The sequence below is a fragment of the Paramisgurnus dabryanus genome, chromosome 19, assembly GCF_030506205.2.
Source record: "Paramisgurnus dabryanus chromosome 19, PD_genome_1.1, whole genome shotgun sequence".
Lineage (NCBI taxonomy): Eukaryota > Metazoa > Chordata > Actinopteri > Cypriniformes > Cobitidae > Paramisgurnus > Paramisgurnus dabryanus.
Genome location: NC_133355.1, coordinates 24386708 through 24411835, shown reverse-complemented (window position 1 = coordinate 24411835; position 25128 = coordinate 24386708). Strand labels below are relative to the sequence as shown.

General features: G+C 37.2%; 1 protein-coding gene across 1 annotated transcript; it reads right to left on the bottom strand.

Annotated features, from left to right (window-relative positions):
• Positions 1–840: 840 nt before the first annotated feature.
• mylipa (myosin regulatory light chain interacting protein a) lies at positions 841–25030 on the bottom strand. Its single transcript, XM_065294025.2, has 7 exons — positions 24799–25030; positions 22168–22358; positions 7892–8077; positions 3857–4054; positions 3185–3349; positions 2147–2558; positions 841–2055 (listed from the first exon to the last, which is right to left on the bottom strand). Exons 1-7 carry the CDS (start codon positions 24883–24885, stop codon positions 1873–1875), a joined length of 1422 nt encoding a protein of 473 aa, XP_065150097.1. The 5' UTR covers positions 24886–25030; the 3' UTR covers positions 841–1872.
• Positions 25031–25128: the final 98 nt, after the last annotated feature.

The window sequence follows — 25128 nt, the reverse complement described above, 5'->3', positions numbered from 1 at the left end:
AAACATCTTTGCACTGACTTAAGGCAGCTACAGTAAAAAAACATGCATTTTAGTCTGGGACTAGGAAAAGCCCTGTCCGGAAAACTAGGCTTAAGCCTAGTCCTAGATTAAGACATGTTTGAGCAGTCTCAATTAAAAATAACTACACTGGATTACACATCTTAAAATAAGCAAGTGCCATTGATTTGTCTTAAGATACAGTACCATCTTTTTCTAAGGGATGTTTATTAAGCTTAGATATGTTCTTGTGCAAAAACAAAAGTATAAAAATGAACAAACTTGACTTTGAATTTTCTAATTAGTCATTGTGTGTAGTTGCTTTCCAACATTCAATTAAATTAAATATGCACTTTTAAATTAATACAGTGCACCTGACTTGACCTGAACTTTCCAGTGCGCTGAAGTGTGCGATCCAGAAGTAATATAATCCGCAATCTCTTTCGAAATTAAATATTTAATCAGCCTGCCAAATGATAAGAGTGTATGTATGATAAAACATCTGGAAAAAACATCACCACCACCACCAATGTAAGAAATTATTATGCAATGTGATAAGGCTGCGTGGTAATGGAGAAACATTCTTAAATGATTAATATATACTAAGAGACACTATGCAGATCTCCATTTCAGGTGTAAACAAGGCTGTTACGGTTTCGGTGTGCCAGAGGTCACGTACCAGCCTGTGTTTTTGGATGTTCATAAGGTTTATAATAAACCACAGTAAATCTTTGACCAGTAATGCGATACATCTGATCCTTAACAAGCAGCAAGTGGGACAAACTTGTTTTACAGCAATAACACGGTCACGTGCAAAGCTATAAACAAACACAGTGCTCAAGGTATGTTAAAAAACGCTTTATTAATACCTCTCGTTCCAAGAAATATAAAAAGTTATTTCTATATTTACAGAGCATAGTTTTTGCTTCAAACAAACAGAAACAAATCCTACTTGTACAAATTGAAAAAAATATCCCCTTGCTGTGACTGTTCCATGTTGTGTCAGCAGTAAAGAAAATAATCCTCTTCACCTTTCAATAATAATCTGTGCAAAGAAAGGATGCATATCACACACGCGGTGTCGCTGCTACATTAAGGCAAGACATCTAGGAACAATACACTTAGGAAACTCCTTGGTAAAGTGACAGTGGCAATTAAATATTTAACTTCAGCTTTCCTATAGATAACATTCCCACATCTTCCACAAAAAATAAAATTAAATAAGACCTCAAAATCACCTAAAACGGTTAACAATGCACTGAGAGATAATTCAGTACCCTTCAAAAGCAAATCGATGGCTGAGCATAAATGCAAAATAAAAAAGCTTCACTTCCACCGAGACTGGTAATGTATTATGAAACGTCGGCTCTGGATTAGGAGTGTTGGGTTAGAAAAGCTGTGAATCTACATGTGAATGACGGATCAGTAGTCCGCCCTACTCGAAGTGCATATAAATACCTTTTCATTGGCATGGAAACCATGAAGACCTTAAAAAAAAAATTAAATTTCACTGCAAAAAGGTACATACTGAAAATAGATATGCATTTTAAAACCACAACATAAAATTCATTTAAATTAGGAAAATACTACCTAAACAATATAATTCCTCATTCACAAGTCAGATTTGTGCAGGTTATGAATTGTCTGAACTCGCGGCATGCTATGAAGTAGAAGACAAGCAAAAACAATAAAAAAAAGTTTTCGAAAAGCAAAAACGAACGATTATCAGATCAACTGATACAGAGACAAACATTCACATCATAAACAAACATGGTTTTTAAAACAACAAACATTTATCTGGAGTGACCCAACCATCGCGGTAGACTTAAATTCGCCATTGTGTCAAACAAAATAAAAGTCCAGTGGAAGACCAGTTTAGTTTTGGTAGCTCTTCTCACTGGTGGAGTAGTCATCGGTAGTGCAGGTATGGGGCGCCATTCCTCTGTGGATGGGTTCGGGGCTGTTGCCACCGGCGATGGTCAAACTGAGCAGACTGGTGCACGTGGGCAGATACACATGCTGGACGTGTTCCACTTCCGAGCGACACACCGGACAAGACTGCAAACGAAATCAAATTCGTGGATTAGACGAAATATGTTTGGTAAACTTTGTGAACTTTTATTAAAAAAGTTCATGCACGTTTTCTTACCTGCAGCTGTTCTGCGCAGTTCTGGCAGCAGACCATGTGACCGCATGGGCAGAATGCGGCATCGATCTCCTCCTCGCAGCACAGCATGCACAGCAGCGCCTCCCGCAGTTTCTGGAGTTTCTCCTGCAGGACACGACTCTGCTGGCAGCCCCCGCAGTCCAGCGCCTCCTCCTGGTCGCGAGAAGGCGAGCGGGACGATGGCGTGCGCTCCCCCGACCTCGACATCATGTCCACGATACCGGCGTTGTACAGCGCGCGCCTGGCGTAGTCGTACACTTCCTTGGATGTGCGGCGGATGTCGAACACGTACTTCTTGCCCATGTTGGCGTTGTCGTTGAGGAAAAGCGAGGCTAGGTGACCCTTGAAATCTCGGCTGTACTGCATCATGACAGCGTTCGTCACGGTGTCGCACCTGTGGAAAGTAAAACGGCCTTTATTAAAACAGCCCTTATTTCGTAAAAGTCAGTGGCTGTGGGTGGGGCTTTGTTAGTGTGATGTCACATTAATAAGAGAATCAAAACAGCTTGTCTAATAAGACTGCTTTGGTTTGATGGGGATTCATTGTACACACATTTATGTCCAAACCCCTTGTAAAAGTGGAATTCGCATAATATGTGCCCTTTAATGGGCCACTGGAAAGGTGCTGGAAATACAAAAGAATGGGTGCCGTTTTTTTCCAGATTTAAGTTTGCACCTTGGTTATGCAACCAGAACGCACTAATATTTATTTGAAAACAGGTGTGGGGGGAAAAAGAGCCAAGCATGCAGACTTTCCTGCAGAATAAATTTATTACCAGACTTTTTATTACCAGACTTATGCAACACTGTTGCTCTTATAGGTCAGGTAATGGGAACATACGTCACTACAGCACACCGACTACATCTTATCTATTTGCTTTTCCAGTCAGCGTCTCTCAGGATGGACTGAGATTGTGCCTAATGGTCATAAAACCAGATGCATAAATAGCATCTGAACAAATAGCACCTAAGTTGCATGGCTTTCTTAAAATGTTATAATGGTACATTCACTTGTCTCACCTGTAAAAGGCGTGAGTCTCCGTGATGGCCCGGTATAGCCCGCTGGCCGCTCGATTACTCATTAGCTTGAACAGCAGGACCACACTGTCACTGGTATCCTTGGTAACCGTTAAGTACACACTCTTGCCCGATTGCGTGGCAATTTGTATTATGGGATACGCTATCCTGAAATGAAGGAAAATAGCAAACGTTAGGCAACGATTGACTTAAAGGTGCAGTGTGATTTCTGTGGCACCAAATGTAAATGCATATATGTGTTTTCCGCAACACAGCCTGATCTGTTTGTCTAAACAATGGAAGTCAAGAGGAATGTGAGAGAGAACCTGAAATGCTTTATTTTTGCGATGCAGTTTGGTACAGCTAGTGGCATTTTCTATGCAAATGTATCAGAAGAAACATACTGCATACATTTTATGTGTAGGTCACGCATGCGCCTACGGAAAAATGTATGTAGCCCAGGAGATGCATTGCATTTTTTTGCAATGCATATACGTTGAACATGCGTGTACACATACGAGTTAAATAAACTATACTTTTAAGGCCGTGCATTCAACCATTCACATACACATAAAACAGATTATACTTTGGGATTAAGGAAGAGGAAAAACAATAAAATATTTATCTGTTTTCTTTCCCTACTAAAGTGTTTTCGCTCTGGCATCATTTTCTAACCTGTTAACCAGTGTGAAGTCCTCTCGACATACCGCTATGCCCTCTGGCCCCACTCCGATGGCCATCCTCTGGCCTTCAGCGTCCCGCGCCCAATGCCACTCCACCCCATAATGCTCCAGTGATGACACCAGCTGCAGGGCCTGGTACTCCACTGAGCCCTGACTCAAACCCTCAAGAGCCTTGTGCTTGGATATGATACTGCCGAAACAAAATATCAGAGGGACAAAATGAGTCTGAGAGGACAATAACAGGCAGACAAAGACAGATTTCTTAAATTTCACGGCCTGCATGTGGGCTTATTGTAACAGTAACAATATGGAGTTAAACCTAACAAATTGCAGTTAGAGCAACAGTCTATAGACTCTAGGAGAGGACCACAGAAATGAAACATTTTGAAAATGCTGATAATTTTTATTATAATGCTTAAATGCTCTCTTATACGTCTGAATTTAATGCTTGGATTGGAAATGAACCCTGATATAAACGGATACAATAATGACCAAAAACCAATTACTAAAAGCTGTAATGGAAGTTAATCAATAATAACTAAATATGCATTACCGGTCAAAAGTTTTGAAACAGTCACTCGTTCTTACTTTATATATTTTTCCACGTTACATAATAATAATAATAATAATAATAATAAAAAAATTAATAAATTATTATATATTTTTTTCATAATCATCATGTCCAAACTATGGCATATCACAAATGTAACTTTGGGAGTTATGTTGATGACTAAAAGCGTTGAAAAGAAATCAAAACTGATATTTTATCAACTAAATTGCAGTCACCCTTTGCCCAGAAGTTGCAAAACTGTACTTGTGTCATTTTATCAAGGCGCTTCTTGAAGTTTCACCTTAGGATTACTTTAAAAGAATATGGAGAGTTCACATTTTACAGACCTGCCAACCTTGGAATTTTTTTTTGAGTACAGTAGCATCGGCCGAAAGGACAGAACACGGGTTTTTAACATATAATTTAACACATGCACATGCACGCACACACACCTTTTGGTAACTTTCAAGGTAACATGCTGCACATTGCACTCACTTTTTTCCCCATCCTGCCATAATCTGCTTTAAAAATAATTATAAATGTAAATAAAATCATGTTTAACTAAATTTGCCTTACATGGTGATTAATAACATTATTAATGTTAAATACTGTATTCTCCAAAGTTTAGCATGTCTGCACAAACACTGTTAAAAGTGATATTACTGTTAAATAGTGGGAGATGGTTAACCCACAAATTACATTCTGTTATCATTTACTCAACCTCATATTGTGTCCAACCTTCATGATTTCTTTCTTGAGTGAAACACACACAACACAAATTGAGAAAAACATTGTTGTTTTTCCCTGACTAGCAAAAAATACAATGGAGTGGGCACCAGACACTGTGGTTATCAACACTCTTTAAAATAATTTGTGTATCACACAATAAAGAAACTCATAAATGTTTGGATGGTCTGTTCTGTTATGTAAACTATGACTGAATTACATGTTTTAAGTTAACTATACCTTTAAGTCAGTATTTTAGAGTTAACACTGCTTTACATTCAACCATAACTGTGACAGTAGTGCTGTTAACTGTGTCTGTCTGTAATTTATTGTAGCTTTGTTTACAGTGCAGTACAGTACGGCATAAGCACCTATCACGTGGGCGCTCGAGACACGAGATATTCTCCATTTATAAAACTTTATTTGATGTGGTTTGTATATGACGTTTTATTTTATTGACAATTATCAAGAGCGCGTTATTTCAGAACGCATTTAATCCGCTTCATTCGGATGTCAGGTGGATTCCCTTCACTGAGAGTGAACTTTACGTTTTTATTTGACTATAACTGGATGCTCTCCCCATGGTAAAATCATGGTACTTTTTCGTAAGCGCTCAATTATAAATTATGCTCATTTACAAATCAGAAGTAATGTTAGCGCATCTTGCGGTCAAGTGCACGTTATGAAACGGAGCCCGCGCGACAGTCGACTTCAAAGGATTAAGCTAATGCATTATTTCATTATTTGCACATCCACCCTGACCAGTTTACCTTAGCGGGTCAGACGTCTTGACTCTCCGTTGAAAAAGATGGTCAGAAACTGCGGGTGGAGGAAGGAGATCATCACGCTGGATTTTGTGATTCCATCGATAGCAGACTCTTGTTACTGATTGGCCATAAGACTTGTCAATCATCCCCACTTTCTATGTGGTGGATGAGCCCAGTGCTATGATTGGACATATTTTTCTTTTTTCTGTTGCTTCTTTTGAGTACTTCGCGCGGCAAAGGGCGTCATCAGGTTTTTGCGTAGTTTAGAGTGACAAATCGTATCACCGTACTTTGAGGTCAAAATGAGTACCTGCTACGCAAAATGCGTACAGGTTGGCAGGTCTGATTTTATATGGGCTCTTACTGGCTGCATATCCTTAAATATTCAGTCTAATCAAAAATAATATTTTAAAATAACTAAAATTATAATAAAAGAAATTAATCTGTTCGGCACAGCTATATGTTTGGCTACAAAAGTCATTTTAAGAATTTAACCATACACCTTCAACGATTTTTTAAATGGTTTACATTTCAGTGTCTTAAAACTTGACCGGTAGTGTATATGTATGAATATGAATATGTTATTAATAAGTAAATTTTTTTAAATTAATTTAAAATAAATATCAACATATACATATATACATATATATACATATACACATACATATATATATATATATACATATATATAAAGTATATATATATATATATATAAAGTATATTAAAATTAGGCATGGGCTGGTATGGGATTTTGGTGGTACAATAACTGTAAGCAAAAATACCATGGTTTCACAGTGTTGCGGTATTACAACACTAAAATGTGTTATTTTGAAATGTCTGTGTAGATGAACAACTACTTTTCAACTTGACAATACTTTAAGCACCACACAACATGTATGCCAGGTAAAAATAAAGCCTTTATAATATTCTTTCAAAAAAAATATTTTTGTTCTATAATTTTATATTATAATTATATAAAATAAATACATAAATAGTAATCAATTATATGTAAAGATTTAATACATTTCGTCTAAACATACAAAATGTCATGGTCATACCTTGAAAACTCTACCACAGAAAATGGTTGTGGTTTTGAGACCTTCACTCTTTAAAACCTCTGTAACCTTAAACCCGGTAACCAACCCATGCCTAATGAAAATGATACTGCAAATATATTACTGATATAGCTGAAGGCATAGTGGGCACTACCTAAAAAAACATAAGCCTTGAGAAAACAAATAAAATTATTGCATTATTTATATTAAAGCATCTGCCAAATGCGTAAAAGTATACATTTTTATTGGCATGTGTGTTCCCTGGGTTCGAACCCATGGCATTTTGCTCCAACGCAATGCTCTACCACTGAGCTATACAGGAGCACATGATCTAACCTAAACAAGCTAACGATCTACAAAAACAGCACTGTAATTAGCCAAACCCTGTTTCGAGTGCTTTGTTTACAGCACACACCCCTGGATTAAAGAGAGATTAGGCAGTTATGAACATATGAATGTGTCCCATAGAGTAACACAAGCAGTATTACATTCATATTGCCTCAGCAAAGGATGTTATATCTTTCTGCTAGTTAGTTTTCTATTGGGTTACAGCTTTTCATTGTAATAATTTTTAATTTTAAATAATAATAATTTTTTTTATTTTAAATAATAATAATTTTTTTTATTTTAAATAATAATAATAAATAATAATAATAATAATAATAATAATAATAATAATAATAATAATAATAATAATAATAATAATAATAATAATAAATCATCCCAGGCAGCAATGCAGTCTCTAAACTTGAGCATGCTAGACAGTTGCAAACAATATGGATGTTATATTTTGCACCACCGTAAATGAATTACATGCCCTAGTTATTTATGCAACTCCTTATCAAATATAGATTTTTGTATCACATATATCCTTATCACATGCATTACAAAATCACATGAACTCAGAGAGATAATGGAGACTGATGTACCTGTTGATGGTGGCTTGGTTGGGCTCGATGCCACAAAGTTCGGTGTACCAATACTTTGCCGTGTTCTGGTTATAGTCACCAAACTCTGCCTGGGCGAGGAGGGCGCTGAGCTCCTCGGCTTGTTCGGAGCACATTCGCAGATGTCCGCGATGCAGATCCTCTTTCACGTGCATGAAAAACAGGTGTCTGGAAAGCAATAGGGAGAGGCAGAGAAAGCACGACAGTTAGTTATGTATGGAAGCAGGTGGAAGTGAAGGCTCAACAGGTGGTGCAACACAAAAAAAGCTGCAACGCAGACTGAAGCAGGTGAAGGGGAAGTTGAATTACATGCACGCACACAAAATGCTTCTTGTGCGTTTACACATGCGGCAATTGACTAACTAGGTCATGAAAGGATACCATACCAAAACAAAACAAATACAAAAAAAAACAAGAACTACCCAACAATCAATTGAAAGTAAAATGGCCAAAGGAAAAGCAGAAATGATGATTACGTCACTTTCACTTCAAATATCACTACAGGAGTATGTCAACACATGTGAAAGTAGGTTGACATTTGTTCCAGTCTCAGTTCCATATCTGGTTATAAAACAGTCCTTTAACACACAATAGAGTCTGCGTGTTACCAAACGATAAGTCTTCGCCCTCCACAACATGAAACTGGTGCTAACAAACACTGACATAAATCCTTGTACAAAAACATCTTGAATAAATAAACAAGTGTGTGTCGAACATAAATATGGCGTGTCTGCATCACAATTGAGTTCTGGGGGAGAAAAGCGAAAGTTTCTCAGTACAAACCTGTCTAACCGCTCCACGGGGTGAAATATTCCCTAAACCAACTTTCTTCTTCCTGCAGTGTGGAGTTTAGATGGGGTCAGATATATATAAACCAACCTGAGCTGGTTACACTTTAAGCCCTCAAGTGCCTATAAACCGTATGTCCATTAAACACCAAATGTCAACTTCTGCATGTCCCCGAGATAATGTTTTTAGACCAAACAAAACTGATGTTTACCCCAGGGTGCTTCTGTTCACCCCGGTCAACAGAGGATCATGGGAACACCGAGATATTCCCCCGCTCCGCGCCTGCACGCAGGCGATGACGCTCCGAAAACAAACAGCGGCGTATCAGTTGGCGCAGCGCTCCGATAAACATTGACTGTTTTTCTTTCCTCACATGCTCTTTTAATCCAGAAAAAGAAAGAGATGGAGGTGGATTTATAGGCTAGACAAATAAACAAGACCTGCAGTCTGACAAAGGGAGTCTCGCACATCCTGCAATGACATCACGTTCATGTAATGAATTACCTGGCAGGCAAAACAAAAGCAACTGATGGGGACAGAGAGGGGAGGAGGGAAGGGTTACTGCCGGTCAAATGCACTTAACCGGGACTGAATGTGCAGCACCGGTTCAGTCAAGCTTGTTAGACGACTAATCTTAGAAACATGCAAGTGTGCTGATGTAACCAGTTGCCATCAACAAGCCCCGACACACAATGCACCCTTTCAAAGCTGTTGTTAACTTCGTTGAAAACCAAAAGCCAAGTAAAGTGATTTTGTCAACGTTAAGGAGAAAACTGTAACCAGATGTAACTATTTTACGATGTGAATTGTATAAACGCACAATTATTTGATGAAAGCAAACATGAAGATCCACCCCTCAACACAATTTGCTCTCATCCAAGTGACGATTGTATGAAAACAAAACAAAAAGAGATCGTAAAAATTCACATGAATGCCTTGAAAACACTGCATAAACTAAAAATAACAAGCAAACACACAGCGTCTTGTAGTTTAGTGCTGTGCATCCTCATAGCATCTTACTGAATGATACACACTGGGTTAAGTGGAGGTTACTATAGTTCATTCACTCAAATGGTTAAACCGGTTCTGTTGTTATTAAGGCATGCCATCCAGTAAACACTGCAGAGATTTTGATTTAATCTACTAAATAAGTTACTTGAATAACATATGCAGAGCTTTGAGTTTGTAGGAAGCTTCACAATCCTTGCATGGGAACATTTAAATATTTGACATTTGCACCTACGTGTGCGCGTATATTTGTATGCGCGTCTGTGTTACGCAAACATGTAAATATTACAACAAGGAATGTAGGAAAGATCTGAAATTTAGAGGAAACATCAAATAAACCTTATAAGCTTTGCTTATGAATATTAATGAGGTGATGTGTGAACAAACGCAGTATTAATTTATGAAATATTAAAATTACATTCTTTGATATTTATTTGTGTGATATTTGTATGAGTTTCTGTGTTACGCAAACCTGTAAAAATATTACAACAAGAAACGATCTGAAACTTGGAGAGAACATCTAATAAATATATGAAACCTTATTAGCCTGGCTTATGAATATTAATAAGGTGAAATGTAAACAAGGCTCAATCTTATTACTAAAGTAGTCATGTTTATCCTAACAGTTAGTGCCATGTTTGCACGTGTGTACAGAGCATGTGAAACTTAATTTGTAGTTTACTGGATGAAATGGTTGTGTTGGGTTGGGTTGAGCTGAGGTGTGGCATGATTTGTGTGTTCAAAACATTCAGTATACATGCACTCAAAAGTGAAACTAAGATAATTCATGGCTGGGCTAATAAACAAAATAAAATAATGTGTAAATATTCAATCTTGGGCTTTAACAACCCGGAAAAAAAAAACTTGCGATAGGAGTCCACTTGAATGGATAGAGTCAGAATATAATCTCAGAATAAAACCAGGAACTTTAAGTAATTTATTCTCTTTGTGTGCAAGTTTAAAATATTTAGGATGTGATTATGTAACTAGTATTATTCAGTTTGCAATAGCCGTACCTTCGAATGACAATGAAATATGCCGTTGTGGGATATCTTGGAAAAATTCTGTTTAGTGTGGTTTAGGTTTGGGCTTCATACGCAGTGCACTTTCTGCCGAATTTCCTCAGACGTTTGGCAGCAAAATGAATGTCATGACAGGCAGTGGGACAATCATTTCAGTGACTCAAAGTTCACAAAGTTTATGGCATCTCTTAAACCAAACTTGGCTTATCATAGTTTCACTTCAGAAACAGCTGTCGGTTGTTTTTGTCTGACAAACCAAAGTCGTAAAGATTAAAATCAGTTTAATTGAAACCGGTCAAAGTAAATGAAGAAAGATTAATTAAACTTTTAAAGTGCTTTCTCCACCTTACCCTAAATAAGGCCCCGTTTACACCTGGTATTAAGACGTGTTTTGGTCGATCTAATAACAAGTGGACAACGCTAAATAAGGGGTGGGAAATTTTTGAGCTCATCCACTTACGACCGCATTTAGAGGTATTCGAAAACACAACCGGATTGCCTTTGTGGTGTAGATGCTTATTTGGTCGAATGTATTTGAGGAGCCACAACAATCCGCCAACTCTCCGCCTATTGATCTAATGTGTGATGTACAGAGCACAATGTTTTTCCATCGGTCCTGACTTCTAGCGCAAATCCAGTAGGGTTGTCACAATGATTAAATAATCATCTCATTGCTATTGTTTGACCTCATTGCGAGGATTTCAGATCACCGCAATGATTGCGCATCTCTTTAAAAAACACAAGGTGGAGCTGCAGCGCCTGTATAAACGAGACCATAATAGATGTCTCCTATCAGATTGTTTGCCATGTGTGAGTTTTGATTGCATATTTATTTTCAGACACTTTATTGTTTTTGAAAGATATATTTGTGTGAAAATTATTTCATATACAAACAAAATTTAAATTTAAAATTAAACGCCAAAGTAATAAAACAGACAATTAATCGCCATAATCTTCTCAGTCCTAAAACTAACATGTTTACTAACAACACAAGCAGCACTCACATAAAATTAGTCTGTGTTAAATTAAACCATAATTTTTCCCCACTTGTGTTTTAACAACTCATCCACTCGAAGGAATCAGGACAGAAGAGGTCGAAAAGCAAAAGAGATGGAATAAAACAGTAGATGTGAATGAACATGCGTTTTTTCTTACCAATGGACCAAAACGCATCTTAATACCAGGTGTAAATTTATTTTCTTACGAATTGTTTAATATTCTCAGTTACAGACCATGTCATTGTCATTGTGTCAGACCCCCAAACATCTGGAACAAAGGACAAAACGTTTCTCTGAAACGAAACGAGAGGCTTCTGCCTGGAGACAGCGACAAAAAGGCAAATCCACACAGGAGTTTCATTCTTTTCAGGCGCCCTTTAAACAATGCGCTTTCAGAGTTAGTCAAATAACATTGCTCTGAGGCGTGTGGCGGGGGTTACTCGCAGTCAACGAACTCTAGTAAACCCTACCAGCAGCTCTGTGAACCACAGGTAAGCACTTCTTGCTAAACCGGAAAGATGAATTAATCATCATTCGCCTGAACTAGACTAAATTCTGGTAAAAACTTAATTAGCAATAGTTTGCAAATAATAATGCTGCGCAAATGGATACGTCATGGGTAAAATATTCCCCATGAACTCCTAAAAAAATTGTGCACCTAGACGACCTAACTGAATGAGATACATTCATTTCAGCGTAGGTTACTATAGTTCATTCGTTTAGGTGGTTAAACTTGTTCAATGTGTCATCCAGTAAACATGGTAAAACAGAGCATCAGATATAAATCTGCAACTTTTACAGTCATCTAGCAAGTTAGGAGTTTATACAAAGCCTCAGAGCCCTTGCATGGGAAGATTTGAATCTTTGGAGATATTTGCATGTACATTTCTATGCACTTCTATGCAAACGTAGAAATATTACAAGCAGGGATGTAGGAATAAAGTAACACTAAAGGAACCTACAGTAAAATGGCTCATGAATATAATTTGACATCCACATTAAAAATAACTTATGCACTACATTAAACTGCAGTAAAATTCTTACATACTTTAGCATTTTTAACATTACATAATATTTGGTAAGGTTTAAAGTATACTAAAAAGTTTTACTACAATTAATCAATTAACTATAGTTTGTTTATTAATTTATCTATTTATTCATTAATTTATATATTTATTCATGAAATTATATATTTATTCATTAATTTATCTATTTATTCATTAATTTATATATTTATTCATGAAATTATATATTTATTCATTAATTTATATATTTATTCATTAATTTTTTTTAATTTATTCATTCACTCATTCATGAATTTATCTATTTCTTACTTTTAACGCCATATCAGCACCAAAGACAAACACAGAGTATCACAACATTACACCACTATACACTGTAAAAAATATATAAATATATACAAAAAAATATAAAAAAATATATTTAGTAGGGCTGGGCATAGATTAATCTCATATAAAAAAACTTTTATTTTGTATACATGAGTTTGTGATGTGTGTAAATATATATAAATATATTCTATTATTCTATTCTATTATTCTAAATTTATAATTTAGAATATATAAAAATATAAATACACACACACACACACACACACACACACACACACGTAAATGTTTCTTAAATACATACATGAATGTGTGTGTATTTATATATACACACATAATACTTACACACAGCACAAACTCATATGTTATGCAAAAAATGACTTTAATTTTGTATAAGATTAATCTATGCCCAGCTCTCATATTTAGATTTTGATATATTTTAATGTATATATAAATTAAAAATATATACATAAATAACATGTTTCTTAAATTTCTTAAAAGTATGTGTGTGTTTATATATATACACACATAATAATTACACACAATACACATGCAAATATATTATGCAAACACAAACTTTTATTTTATATGTGATTAATAGCTCTTGACAGCCCTAAAATTAAGTTTAATGTCAAATGTAAAATAAGTTGTGTCAACTTTAAGTCAAAACTTATTGGGATAATTCACCCAAAAATGAACACAAATGATAATATTTTAAGTAATGTATGTAACCAAATCGTTCTTGAGCCCCATTCACTTACCATGCAAGTGAATGGGGCTCAAGAACGATTTGGTTACATACATTACTTAAAATATCTTCACTTTCATCCAAGCCAAGAAATTGATACAGGCTTGTAAAAACATGAGTGCGAGTAAATTACAATTGTTTTTATTTTGGGGTGAACGATCTCTTTAAAATAGTAGGTTGAATAGACTTGCTAAACCAAGTTGTTTTAACTTCATGCTGCATTTTTTTTAATAGTGCATCTTATTATACAGAATACTATAATCTACACTAACAAAGTGTAGTAATTACTATCTTTAACTTTGGAAAAAAATACTGTAGTTAATTTTAGTATAGTTTTATTTACCCAGGAGTCAATTGACTGAAATGCAGGTGGACATTAGCAATACTAGGATTACTACTGTGTTTGTTCAGATAATGGTGCAACAGTTTGGCAAAAGTTTTTTGTTTGGCCTTAAAGCGACTGTTTTTTTATGTGGTCGGCCGAAAGAGCAGAGACCATATACTGGCACAGTAATGAGCCAAAATGAAACCCACAGCTCAATGTTTTATTGCATGTGCACCAACTGCCCGTTTTTTACAGCTTGGGTACGATCTTACTTGTAAATACCCTTCTATGGTAAGGTGATCAAAAGCTTACGGTGATGCTAGTGACCTCATTGTTGGGATTAGACGTGGGGTGAGAATGGCGAAGCTTTCAGATCGTATTCAAGTTGACCCCGAATAACACCCGAGCTCCAGTTTTAGCTGACAACACCCAGGGCCCTGACTGTGAAGATAACAAGAGCTGAGATCATGGTGACCTGTTTTGCATAGTTGGAGGCGTAAAGAAAACCAGTGGATGTTTGTGTAATGATTCTTATTCAAATATTGTCGAAACATCCACCGATCGAAGAAGCCGGGGTCAAAGCATACATGCACTTTTTAATCTTCGAAACATTATTTGCGAGTTGTGACTCTTCCAAAAGCCCAATCTGTCGAATTTGTGCACGGATCAAGGTTTTAAAGAGCCTTCTCTTTAGTTTAAAATGTGCTGTGCTTCGTTAATGGCGCTGGCCTTGGTGGATCAACGGGATCATTGAGTGCTGATGAGAATGTTAAACACTTGAGCCCTGAAAACAATACAGCAGGCATGCTGTTCAAGCCAGACTTGTGTCAAAGACTAACTAGTGCATAACCATGAACACACAATCTTTAAGAGCACAGACCATTTTAACTTCCTCATAAAACGACACAAGCGAATTCACTTAAAACCACAATGTTTACAGCGCACACACCCATTCATTTCAGCCCAAATGAGAAACAACAGAAAGCATTTGGGAGATGAAGACAGGTAGCAAGGGTGTAAAGGAAAGATGACATAAGATCATTTGGACAACGACGTATAAAAATGTAACATTTTCCAACATGACACGTTACAATGGATCTTGTACATTCCTATCGGTTTTTCTAGTGTGCAAAAGCACATAGTAGGACAGCTTCTTTCCTTTCACATTCATCTTGGAATCAGACTGATAGCATGTGGCGCTGCCTAAAAGTGTTACGTTTCAGATACGACTTGGCTTGATGCAAGTGTGAACATGTCTTATTTTGCATGCTATAAATACAGCAGTGCCGATTAAAAAAGTCCCCACAAAAAACAGCATGGTGGGAGTAGGCATATGAATTTTCTGTGGTCAAGAACAGGGGGTGGGGTTGATCCTCAAAAGAGCCTGTAATGCGTTAAGCAGGATCAGGCCCTAAATGCTGGTGGTATCATAAACTGTCCCTCGGTTAAGGATTTTATCCAAACTGTAATTAAAACAGAAACTTTCTGCTGACTCTGTTTGCCATTCTGGTAAATATTTCTTCTGACTGGCAATCATCCACCAGCACTCTGCTGCTCAGAAAAAAAAGAGAAGATCTATTTTTGGAAGATGCACTTATTCTAATGAACACAAAGGACTGTCATAAGAACAGACTACAGAAGCTAGTTTTCATTCAGTACACTCTAGGTCTTATATAAGCGTCTCTCTTGCATTTCGAGGTCTGTATGTAGTTTAGAGCATCTTATATAATGACAGTAGAAAGAGATAGAAAGGATGTGAAGAGTGTGAAAGCGTGAACAGTGTCACAGCCCTGAACATGAGCTGAATGCAACAGGGGTCAGTGCGAAGCCCGCTCTCATTTCACAAGACTTTTTCCTTTTTGTTGTTGGCCAAGGGTGAAAGTGCTATTTGACCCAAAATGTCCTACCAAAAATACTATGGAATTACAACAATAATGGGGTAAAACAGCATGAAGTACTAGTTTTTGTTAACACTGTACATTTCTTGTACAAATAAAAATGTAGCTTAAGAGCAAAAACACATTAAGGACACTTTTAGGGCTGCACAAATTATACTAATTAATTGAAAAAAATAATCAGGATTACAATTACAGGTGAAACAATTACAGCTGTCCAATTTTACTCATTCCTGTGTGTTTTGCCAGTATGTTTAGGTAACTAATACAGTTGTGAATCATTTTAAAATTGACAAGTTGACGTGTCCTTTAGCAATTTGTTTCAGATTTCTTAAAGCCATTTGTTTCTCCCATAATTATGTGTTATTTATATTATATCATTTAGTTTTGAATGTTTAGAATTTACCATGCAGCTGCTTCACAGTAAGTTAAATTTTTTTATGTAAAACCTTTTAATCTGCAATAATAATCGCAATTACAATATCAAGATCAACGTGCAGCCCTACTTTTTAAAGGGATAGTACAGCCAAAAATGAGAAAAACCCCATAATTTACTCACCCTCACGCCATCCTTGATGTAAATGATTAGCTTTTTTCAGACAAACACAATCGAAGTTACATTAGAAAATGTCCTGGCTGTTACATGCTTTATAATGGTAGTAAATGGTGCTTTTGAAAAGTCCATCCATCTTTCCGTAACAACTAACGTGCGTTCACGAAAGAGTGCGTTTCCAGCTTATGACGCAGTGTCTCATCCCTACCACGTCTCATACGCTATGCTCTCGTGAACGTGCGTTGGTCGTTACCGGAAGCTAGTTACTTTAATTTGTAAAGCTTTTAACCCTGGAGAACCCACGGGTCAAATTTGGCCAATGTTAATTACTGCTAATAAAAAGGTTCTTGGGTTCTCCATGGTTAATATTAGTATTCTTCTCACAAAGGTGATTTCTTCTGCCCTCGGAAGGCCTTTATTAACCAACTGGAGCTGTGTGGATTACTTCTGTAAAGGATGGAGTTTTCAAATCAAAAGCACCATTTACTACCATTATAAAGCTTGGAACAGCAAGAGCATTTTCTAATAAAAACTCAAACTCTGATTGTGTTTGTCCATAAAATAAAAAGATATGCATCATACTTCTTGGATGCCTTGAGGGTGAGTACTTCATGGGATAATTTCATTTTTGGCTGAACTAACCCTTAAAAAAAAACATTGATACCAGCCTTCAACCACAATAGTTCCACAGTGCTTTTAAACAAGAGATATCACAGGTCAGTTAGATCCTGCTTAAGAACAGTCTGTTCCTGCAGGGCATGTGCGCACATTCATTCAACTTGTATTAACACTTTGGTACTCTGGAGCAGTTATATGGGTACACATGTTACCCTAAGGCTTCAGACGTTCATGTTTTCCAGATATAACAGAGTACAAGTTCCAGATGAAATCAACAGACTTGCTTCTCATGCACAACATTTTCTATGAAGTAAACTCCATACTGCTTCAGGCTGCATTTATACTAGCATGTGGTGAACATGCCAGAACTCACCCGCAGTCGGTGCGGCGAGCAGTGGCAAAGAGTGTTGAAGTAGGGGAAAGGTCATCACACAAAGAAGGTTAGAGAACATGACCCTAGTGACTGGAAGCTGGGACTCATCACACATGCATGTGCGCGCACACCACAATTGGCAGCAGTGCCAAAGGGGAAACAAAGGACCGTTTTCATGCGACGGCAGACTGCGTTATACTCAGAAATACCCGGCAGCCATCTGCATTCTGTCACCAGTGTCATTTTCTACATTTAGTCCATCATCACTCTTATACTGTTAACAACAAGAACGAGTAACTATGTTAAGGTTTGGAAGGATAAAAGCAGTTTTGCTTTTATGAGGAGGAGCAGGGACCTCCAGTACATGTATTAAATCTAATTATGGATTTACATACTTTTTATGACAGTAATGTTACAAAGATATTAAAATGATAACTTTGTATACACAAATACTTACTTAACATAACACTTTAAGGGGGGGGGGGGGTCCCAGACAGGGATTAAACAAATCCTAGACTAAAAATAAATTTAAGAGCTGTCCAAACTCAAAACAACTTGCACTGTGATATCTTAAAATACATCAATGCCCTTTGTTTTGCCTCAAAATGCACACAAGTAATGAATGTAGTGAGGCATGTTTGTTTAAACTAGTTATATTATTTCCTAATTGAACAAGGCATAGTCCTGGCTTAAACTAATCCCTGTCCGGAAACCACCCTAAATTTACTTAATATGGTAAAATTCCCCAATTTTTATTAAGTTTTATATCATTTTATATGAGAACCATCATTTTAATCAAGTTTTATATAATTTCAATTATTAGACTTTTAAATGCACTTTTGTTGAATGCGTAATTTCATTCAAAATAATAACTTATTTAAACAATATTTGGAGGACCCCCAGTTATTCCACCATGGACCCCCAAGGGTCCCCGGTCCCCCTGTTAAAGACCGAAACACTATTGCAAAATATAAATATAATATATTTTTTATATAAATATAAATATTATATTTTTCATATAATAAATATAAATATATATTTTTTTTAAATAAATATATTTCATATAAATATAAATAATACAATATCAATTAGTTATCAATAGTTAACTAAGGATTTTATGTGGTGTGCTTTCAATTTAAGACCTACATGCATCCAATATACTGTCGAACATGTTTTTCTTCAATTGTTCCTATTTGCATAACAGACTACGTTTACAAGCACAATCGCTGCATTTTGAAATAATTTTGGGAAAATATGTCCGTTCTCGTGCGAGGAAACGTAAACCCAGTATTTGTGAGCTGTCTGAAACCTTGTTTGTGTTTTTAAGATGTGCGCACACACAGAATGTATTAAACATGCAAGTAGCGCAATGCGATTGGTTTCGTTTCTTGTTTGCTTGATTATTTAAATTGGCAAGGCCTACAACACGTGCAAATGATAAACTATGACGGTGCAACCAGTCTTCACGGTGCATGCAAGGCTTCACGGTGTAAGCTGTTCTCATGCCCATTTATAAACCTTATCCAGGGTGCCTTATGGCTTGAATGATATTACATGCGGTGGGGTGTGATGTCCCGCATCAAGATCTCTTGTGGAAGAAAAGCGCAACACGTGCGACTTTCAATTAGCAGCTCGGGTTTCCCCCAACATCCTTTAATCCCTCCACCATCTGTCAGTGACCCCAACTAATAAAAAGCACAATGTCTATGAACCGGGAAATGAAAGCAAACATACGAACATGTGGTCCTGACAGGGCTCGAGCTAGCAACCCAACAGATTTCGGTTTATTGAAAAGATCCGGGCCAAGCTTGGAGCCCAACGAGCGCCGGATAACAAAACAGGCTGACGATCGAATATCACGTCGCTGGATATCATCTGATGCTAACGAATGAGAAATGGTCAGGTCATGGAACACCCTATTTATAGCATCGATAAATGAGACAAACAGTGGAAAAACAACAATGGAAAAAGCACTGTTAACACCCATATCAACCAATCTTTAAAAAGGTGCAATGTGGGACCCACGCTTGACCTTTAAAGGGATAGTTCGGCCAAAAACGATATTAAACCCATGATTTACTCACCCCCAAGCTGTCCGAGTTGCATATGTCCATCGTTTTTCAGACAAACACATTTTCGGATATTTTAGAAAATATTTTATATCTTTCAGTTGATTAAATGTAATGTTACGGGGTCCAGCAATAGTCCACGACCTTCAAGTCCAAAAAAAGTGCGTCCATCCTTCACAAATTAAATCCAAACGGCTCCAGGATGATAAACAAAGGTCTTCTGTGGGTAATCCGTGCGGTGTTGTTGTAGAAATATCCATATTTAAAATGTTATTAACGTTATAAACTACCTTCCGGTAGCGCCGCCATCTTAGACTCAGGAGAGAGTATTAGCGTAGTGTACGCACTTTTCTTAGTGACGTATGACAAATTCGGAGGGCGGGGGCACAGAGCAGCAGCAGAGAAACTCTGTACGCTGCGTAAGCTCTCATCCTGAATGCGCATCACTCTAAAGGGCCGGGTATACTTTTTTTCCGCGTCCGCGCCCGGCTCGCGCGCGCACGCGTCCGCGCAGCTTTCCGGGTATAGTCCCCGCGGCTACACGCGGATGGCCGCGTTCGACACTATACGCAATACGAATGATTTCTTATTCAAATTATTAGTCTAACAGGCTGTCAGGGCAGCACTGATTTGGTGACATTTAGAGTACATTAAAACATTAGGATAGGTGAAGAAAAGTAACTGATCCACCATTGCAAACACAGTTTAGAACAAACAACAAGACAACAAAGAACAGGAATCAAACAAACATGCTCCACAGCTTTCTGTTCTTGGAAGAAGTAAAAGTTAAAGAAGAAAAACGAAAGTGTGTGTGCAAATGCTGTCTATTTCCTTTGTATAATTGTTTATAGTGGAGTGTCCTGTCTAAATATTTTCACGCGCATGCGCTGTCGTACGCGGACTGTACGCGCACTGTCCGCGCGGTCTCAAATTTTGGGCTGCACACGGACGGTCCGCGCGGCCGTCCGCGCACCCTCCTGATGACGAAAATGACGAAAATGACGTCATGCGGACGGCGCGCATACGCGGACGTCCCGAGTATACTTTCGGCTTAAGATGGCGGCGCTACCGGAAGGTAGTTTATAACGTTAATAACATTTTAAATATGGATATTTCTACAACAACACCGCGCGGATTACCCACAGAAGACCTTTGTTTATCATCCTGGAGCCGTTTGGATTTAATTTGTGAAGGATGGACGCACTTTTTTGGACTTGAAGGTCGTGGACTATTGCTGGACCCCGTAACATTACATTTAATCAACTGAAAGATATAAAATATTTTCTAAAATATCCGAAAATGTGTTTGTCTGAAAAACGATGGACATATGCAACTCGGACAGCTTGGGGGTGAGTAAATCATGGGTTTAATATCGTTTTTGGCCGAACTATCCCTTTAACACCAAAAACCAAATTTTTTGGATCTTAATTTCCATAACAAGCACTGATACTAGACATTCAAATTCCTCACTTGGAAGGTTTTAGGTGCGAGCTTCGCAAGCGTTTGAAATGCTCTAAGTGAATACAATTTTTGGATAACCAACACACCCATACAAAGTTTCATTTCTGATGTCATTAAAAAGGAACTTCCTGGTTCACTACATGTTAAACAATATCGTCTGCATCTGTGGTATGTTGTTTATGAAAATGAAATAAGAATGTCTGCTATTCAAGCTTTAAAGTTGTTTGAATGTTTTGCTTCTTTTTTTAATTAATCTTCTTAAAAATCATTTAGGACAAACAAGATTAGCAAGTAAGTCCATCATGCTGGTTTTGTGTTAACACATGTGGTGTTTTAGTCTCGTGGCTATGCTTTAACAATTGTTAATTGTCTTATATCCTTTTTTATTTGTTTTAGGGCAATGTGATGTACTATAATACTGAACACAATACAAACACGTACTGTAATACTGAATAAAAGAGCATCAGGGGTGGTGAGCTCAGTCTCTATGGGTTTGACTCTTTGAGCTGGGGATCGCATTTCCTGCTGCTGCTTGCAGCACAACGACCTATAGTAACCCAGAGGGAGCGAGGTTACTATAGGACAAACTACTGTACTGGGGTAAAAAAAAAAAACTTAGCCGCTACTGTGCAGTACTTTCTATCTCAGTCTTTTACCCAAGACACATGACTACAGTTAATGTGCATCGTATCAACTTATAAAACCAGTATTGCAAAATGATTATTTAATATGTAACATGCCCTAGATTTTTGCTGTTATATTTTAACGCCGTTATGGTCCAAAAAACAGGGCATGGTTTAAACAAAGCATGAAATTCACATTAGGTGCAAAAAACGCTTAATCTTTCATTAATCCAACACAAAACATTCACACACTCTCTCTCTTCCGGTCTCATTACATCTCTTTTTTTCCACTGTACTTGAACGGATGTTTAGAGAAATGTGGCGATGTCTGCCCAGTGCCCACAAACGATTTGCATCTTTGCTCACTGCTTCCTCAAACTATTTTCTTCTGCGTACAATGTGAACATTACACGTGCGTGTTTGTTTGTACCTCGTCTGCTCCTGCAGGATAAGGTGAGGCTCCACGAAAAACTTCACCCGGAGCCGTAGTCTGCAGGGCGTGAGGTTGTCCATCTGTTGCGAGATTCTGTTCCTCAGGTTCAGCCACAGGTTCTCTCCTTTGCTGCCAGAAAACTGCAGCCCGAAGTAATCCACCTCTATTATTCCCAACTTCCGACATACCTGCCAAAGACAGAGAGGGGTTTACTTTAACATTGCAAGGTTGATAAGTTTAGTGTCAAAAAACATACATTATAGGCTTCATTAAAGGGAGAGTTCAGCCAAAAATGAAAATTCTCATAATTTACTAACTCTCATGTTGTTACAAACTGGTTTAAATGTCTTTGTTCTGATGAACACGAAGAAAGATATTTTGAGATGTTTGTAACAACATCAGTGTATAAATGACAATTTTCATTTTTGGGTGAACTATCCCTTTAACCTTTGTCTAGTTTAAGGATGTTGCCATATTTGCCACTGTGAAAACTAAATAAATTTACCCAAGAAGTGAATTGCACAAGATAAAGACATTCAGTGTGTTAAAGGGACAGTTTACACAATTACATTTGTTACATTTTACAAAGAAACACACAAGAACGAATGTTGCCAAATATTTTATTGCCTTTTGTTACATATTTTAATTTATTTTCTCCGTTTCAATTTAGCTGAAAGGGCAATTAAAATATTCATTGTTTTTGAGCAATTCCATGCAAATACCATGATTTTTTTTAACCATGCTGATATCTCAGATGCCAGATTTAGTGGCTTAAATACCAATGTGAGGTCTCTGTTTAAGTTTGAAAAATAAATCGGGAATTTTTTTATAGTTAGGTAGCTTTCCGAATCATCACATCCATAATATTGTTCCTTCCTTATGAAAGACACACACAAAAAATTAAAATAAAAACTTTGTTCTTTGAAGAGCCATCCATTTTTCATTTCATATCCATGTTGTCTCTAAAAAAAAATCCACTTTTGTCACATCCATAACACGTATATTTCACTCATCTAAAACATAAATTACAATTTACCAACAGGGGCTTTAAATAATATATACATTTTTGACTGAAAATGTCACAGCTGGAATTGATCTTTTGCATCAAAATATATTATTAACCCACAATCATGCTGAAAAATCCAGCTAAGACCAGCATAAGCTGGTGAGCTGGTTTTAGCTGGTGTAGCAAGCTGGTCTAGCTGTGTTTAGGTCACTTTTTAAGCTGGTCTAGCTGGTGAGGCTGGAAGACCAGCTGACCCACCAGCATGACCAGCTTTGCCAGACTAGGAGGACCAGCTTAAACCAGCTAGTGCCACCTTAAAACCAGCTTATGCTGGTCTTAGCTGGAGTTTTCAGTAGGGGTTGGTTTACTTTAATAAAGCATGAACGTACGTTTTAGAGCTTCAACATTTTTTTAAACCTACACATAAAGTGATGGATTTTTTTAATAATAATAATAATAATAAAAACCCTACATGTGGGTTGGCATGGGAGTGAGTAAAATATAAATAACTTTTATTTTGAATTTCATTTTTCCACTGGGAAATTTTTTCAGCAGAGACTAAAAACAATAATTGCTTTTCTTCCAAACAAACATTTCTCCTTTTCATGATAATAAAAATGTATAAGGCATCATCACTCATACACAAGCACAGAGTTTCTTGTGAATTCCCTTATTATGCAGTTTAATAAGAGAAAATTCCGTGGCCCATTTTAACATCTGTAGGCATATGGATGTGTGAAACGGCTTGGTGTGATACACGCTTTTCTCCGCACAGTCATTACATAACCTTTATAAAGCTACAGTGACGCGACAAATCCCCATCAAAAGGGCACGCTAAAGAAAGCTTTTAGTGGTTATTGTGTGAACAGAAGAAAATACACAGCAAAGTTGAAATTAAGCCTACGATGTCTGCTAAAAATAACGATAAATTCATTAGTAGTGCGATTATGGCTCGTAACATTGTGTGCAAATTACTCCACATCATGCAAACATTATTTCTTTATTAAATCTTAGAATTATTTGCATTATTTTGTAAATGTAAGAGTCTGTTTAACATTTGCACTAACGTTAAAAACATAGGTTTGAAGAGGCAGTACACCTCCATGCATGCATGAGTCAACCGCTGAGGAGAGTTTGAACTTTAGTAACCTCGAGCATGCCGTCAGAACGCACATGCAAAGCGCACGCTATTGTTTTGAGTAACCAAAACATCATCTTCTTTGCTGAAATGATGCACAGGTTTACACTACAACATATTTTTGTTCCTTACTCACTACGAAATGTTATCATCTTTGCTTTCAAAACTAATATTATACACAGCCTAATATCTGAGTCTTATCAAAGAGCGTCATGCAAAAGTAACAGTGAATGGAAACAACTCTCAAAAATCATGCAAAATACAATTTCACTTTACTATCATGAAACACTCATACATTAAACAGATAGACAATCTGGTGACAATATGATTTTCCTATTGTGCCTCGTATAAACTCATTCATTCAGCGTCCAGTCTGCACATTTGTATTTTACATTTATTTCTATTTCGACACAATATGCGTTTAGAAACACTCGTAATAAACACATCAGCATCACATTGAGATTTTAAATGATGATATTATTACCTTATTCAGACAGTCCTCTCCGTTTGCCTTTGCGTCCACTTCTATCTCCATTACCACCGAGTCCGGTCGCGTTACATTGCAGAGCATTTTGGAGAGGGGTTTTCTCTTTGGTCTACCCGTCCTTTACGAAAAACACTAAAACAGCTCGCACTGTTGTCTCTTCGAGTAACCCTACATCAGCCCTCGATCACTTTCTCAAAACCTTCTCTTTATCTCTGAGCTGAAGCTCCGCGCTGGTCGGTGCTATATTAAACAACGACAGTTTAAGAACCGCCCACTTTATACAACAGCCAATCATCGAAGCGCATCAGAACACACACGCTCCTACAG

Bases quoted from the DNA above. Each gene is read 5' to 3' on its own strand.
- mylipa (XM_065294025.2), bottom strand. From the start codon at position 24,885: ATGCTCTGCAATGTAACGCGACCGGACTCGGTGGTAATGGAGATAGAA. The intron at 22,359-24,798 runs GTAATAATATCA...TGTCTTTGGCAG, and splicing joins GAGAGGACTGTCTGAATAAG to GTATGTCGGAAGTTGGGAAT. The intron at 2,559-3,184 runs GTGAGACAAGTG...TACTTTCCACAG, and splicing joins GAGACTCACGCCTTTTACAG to GTGCGACACCGTGACGAACG.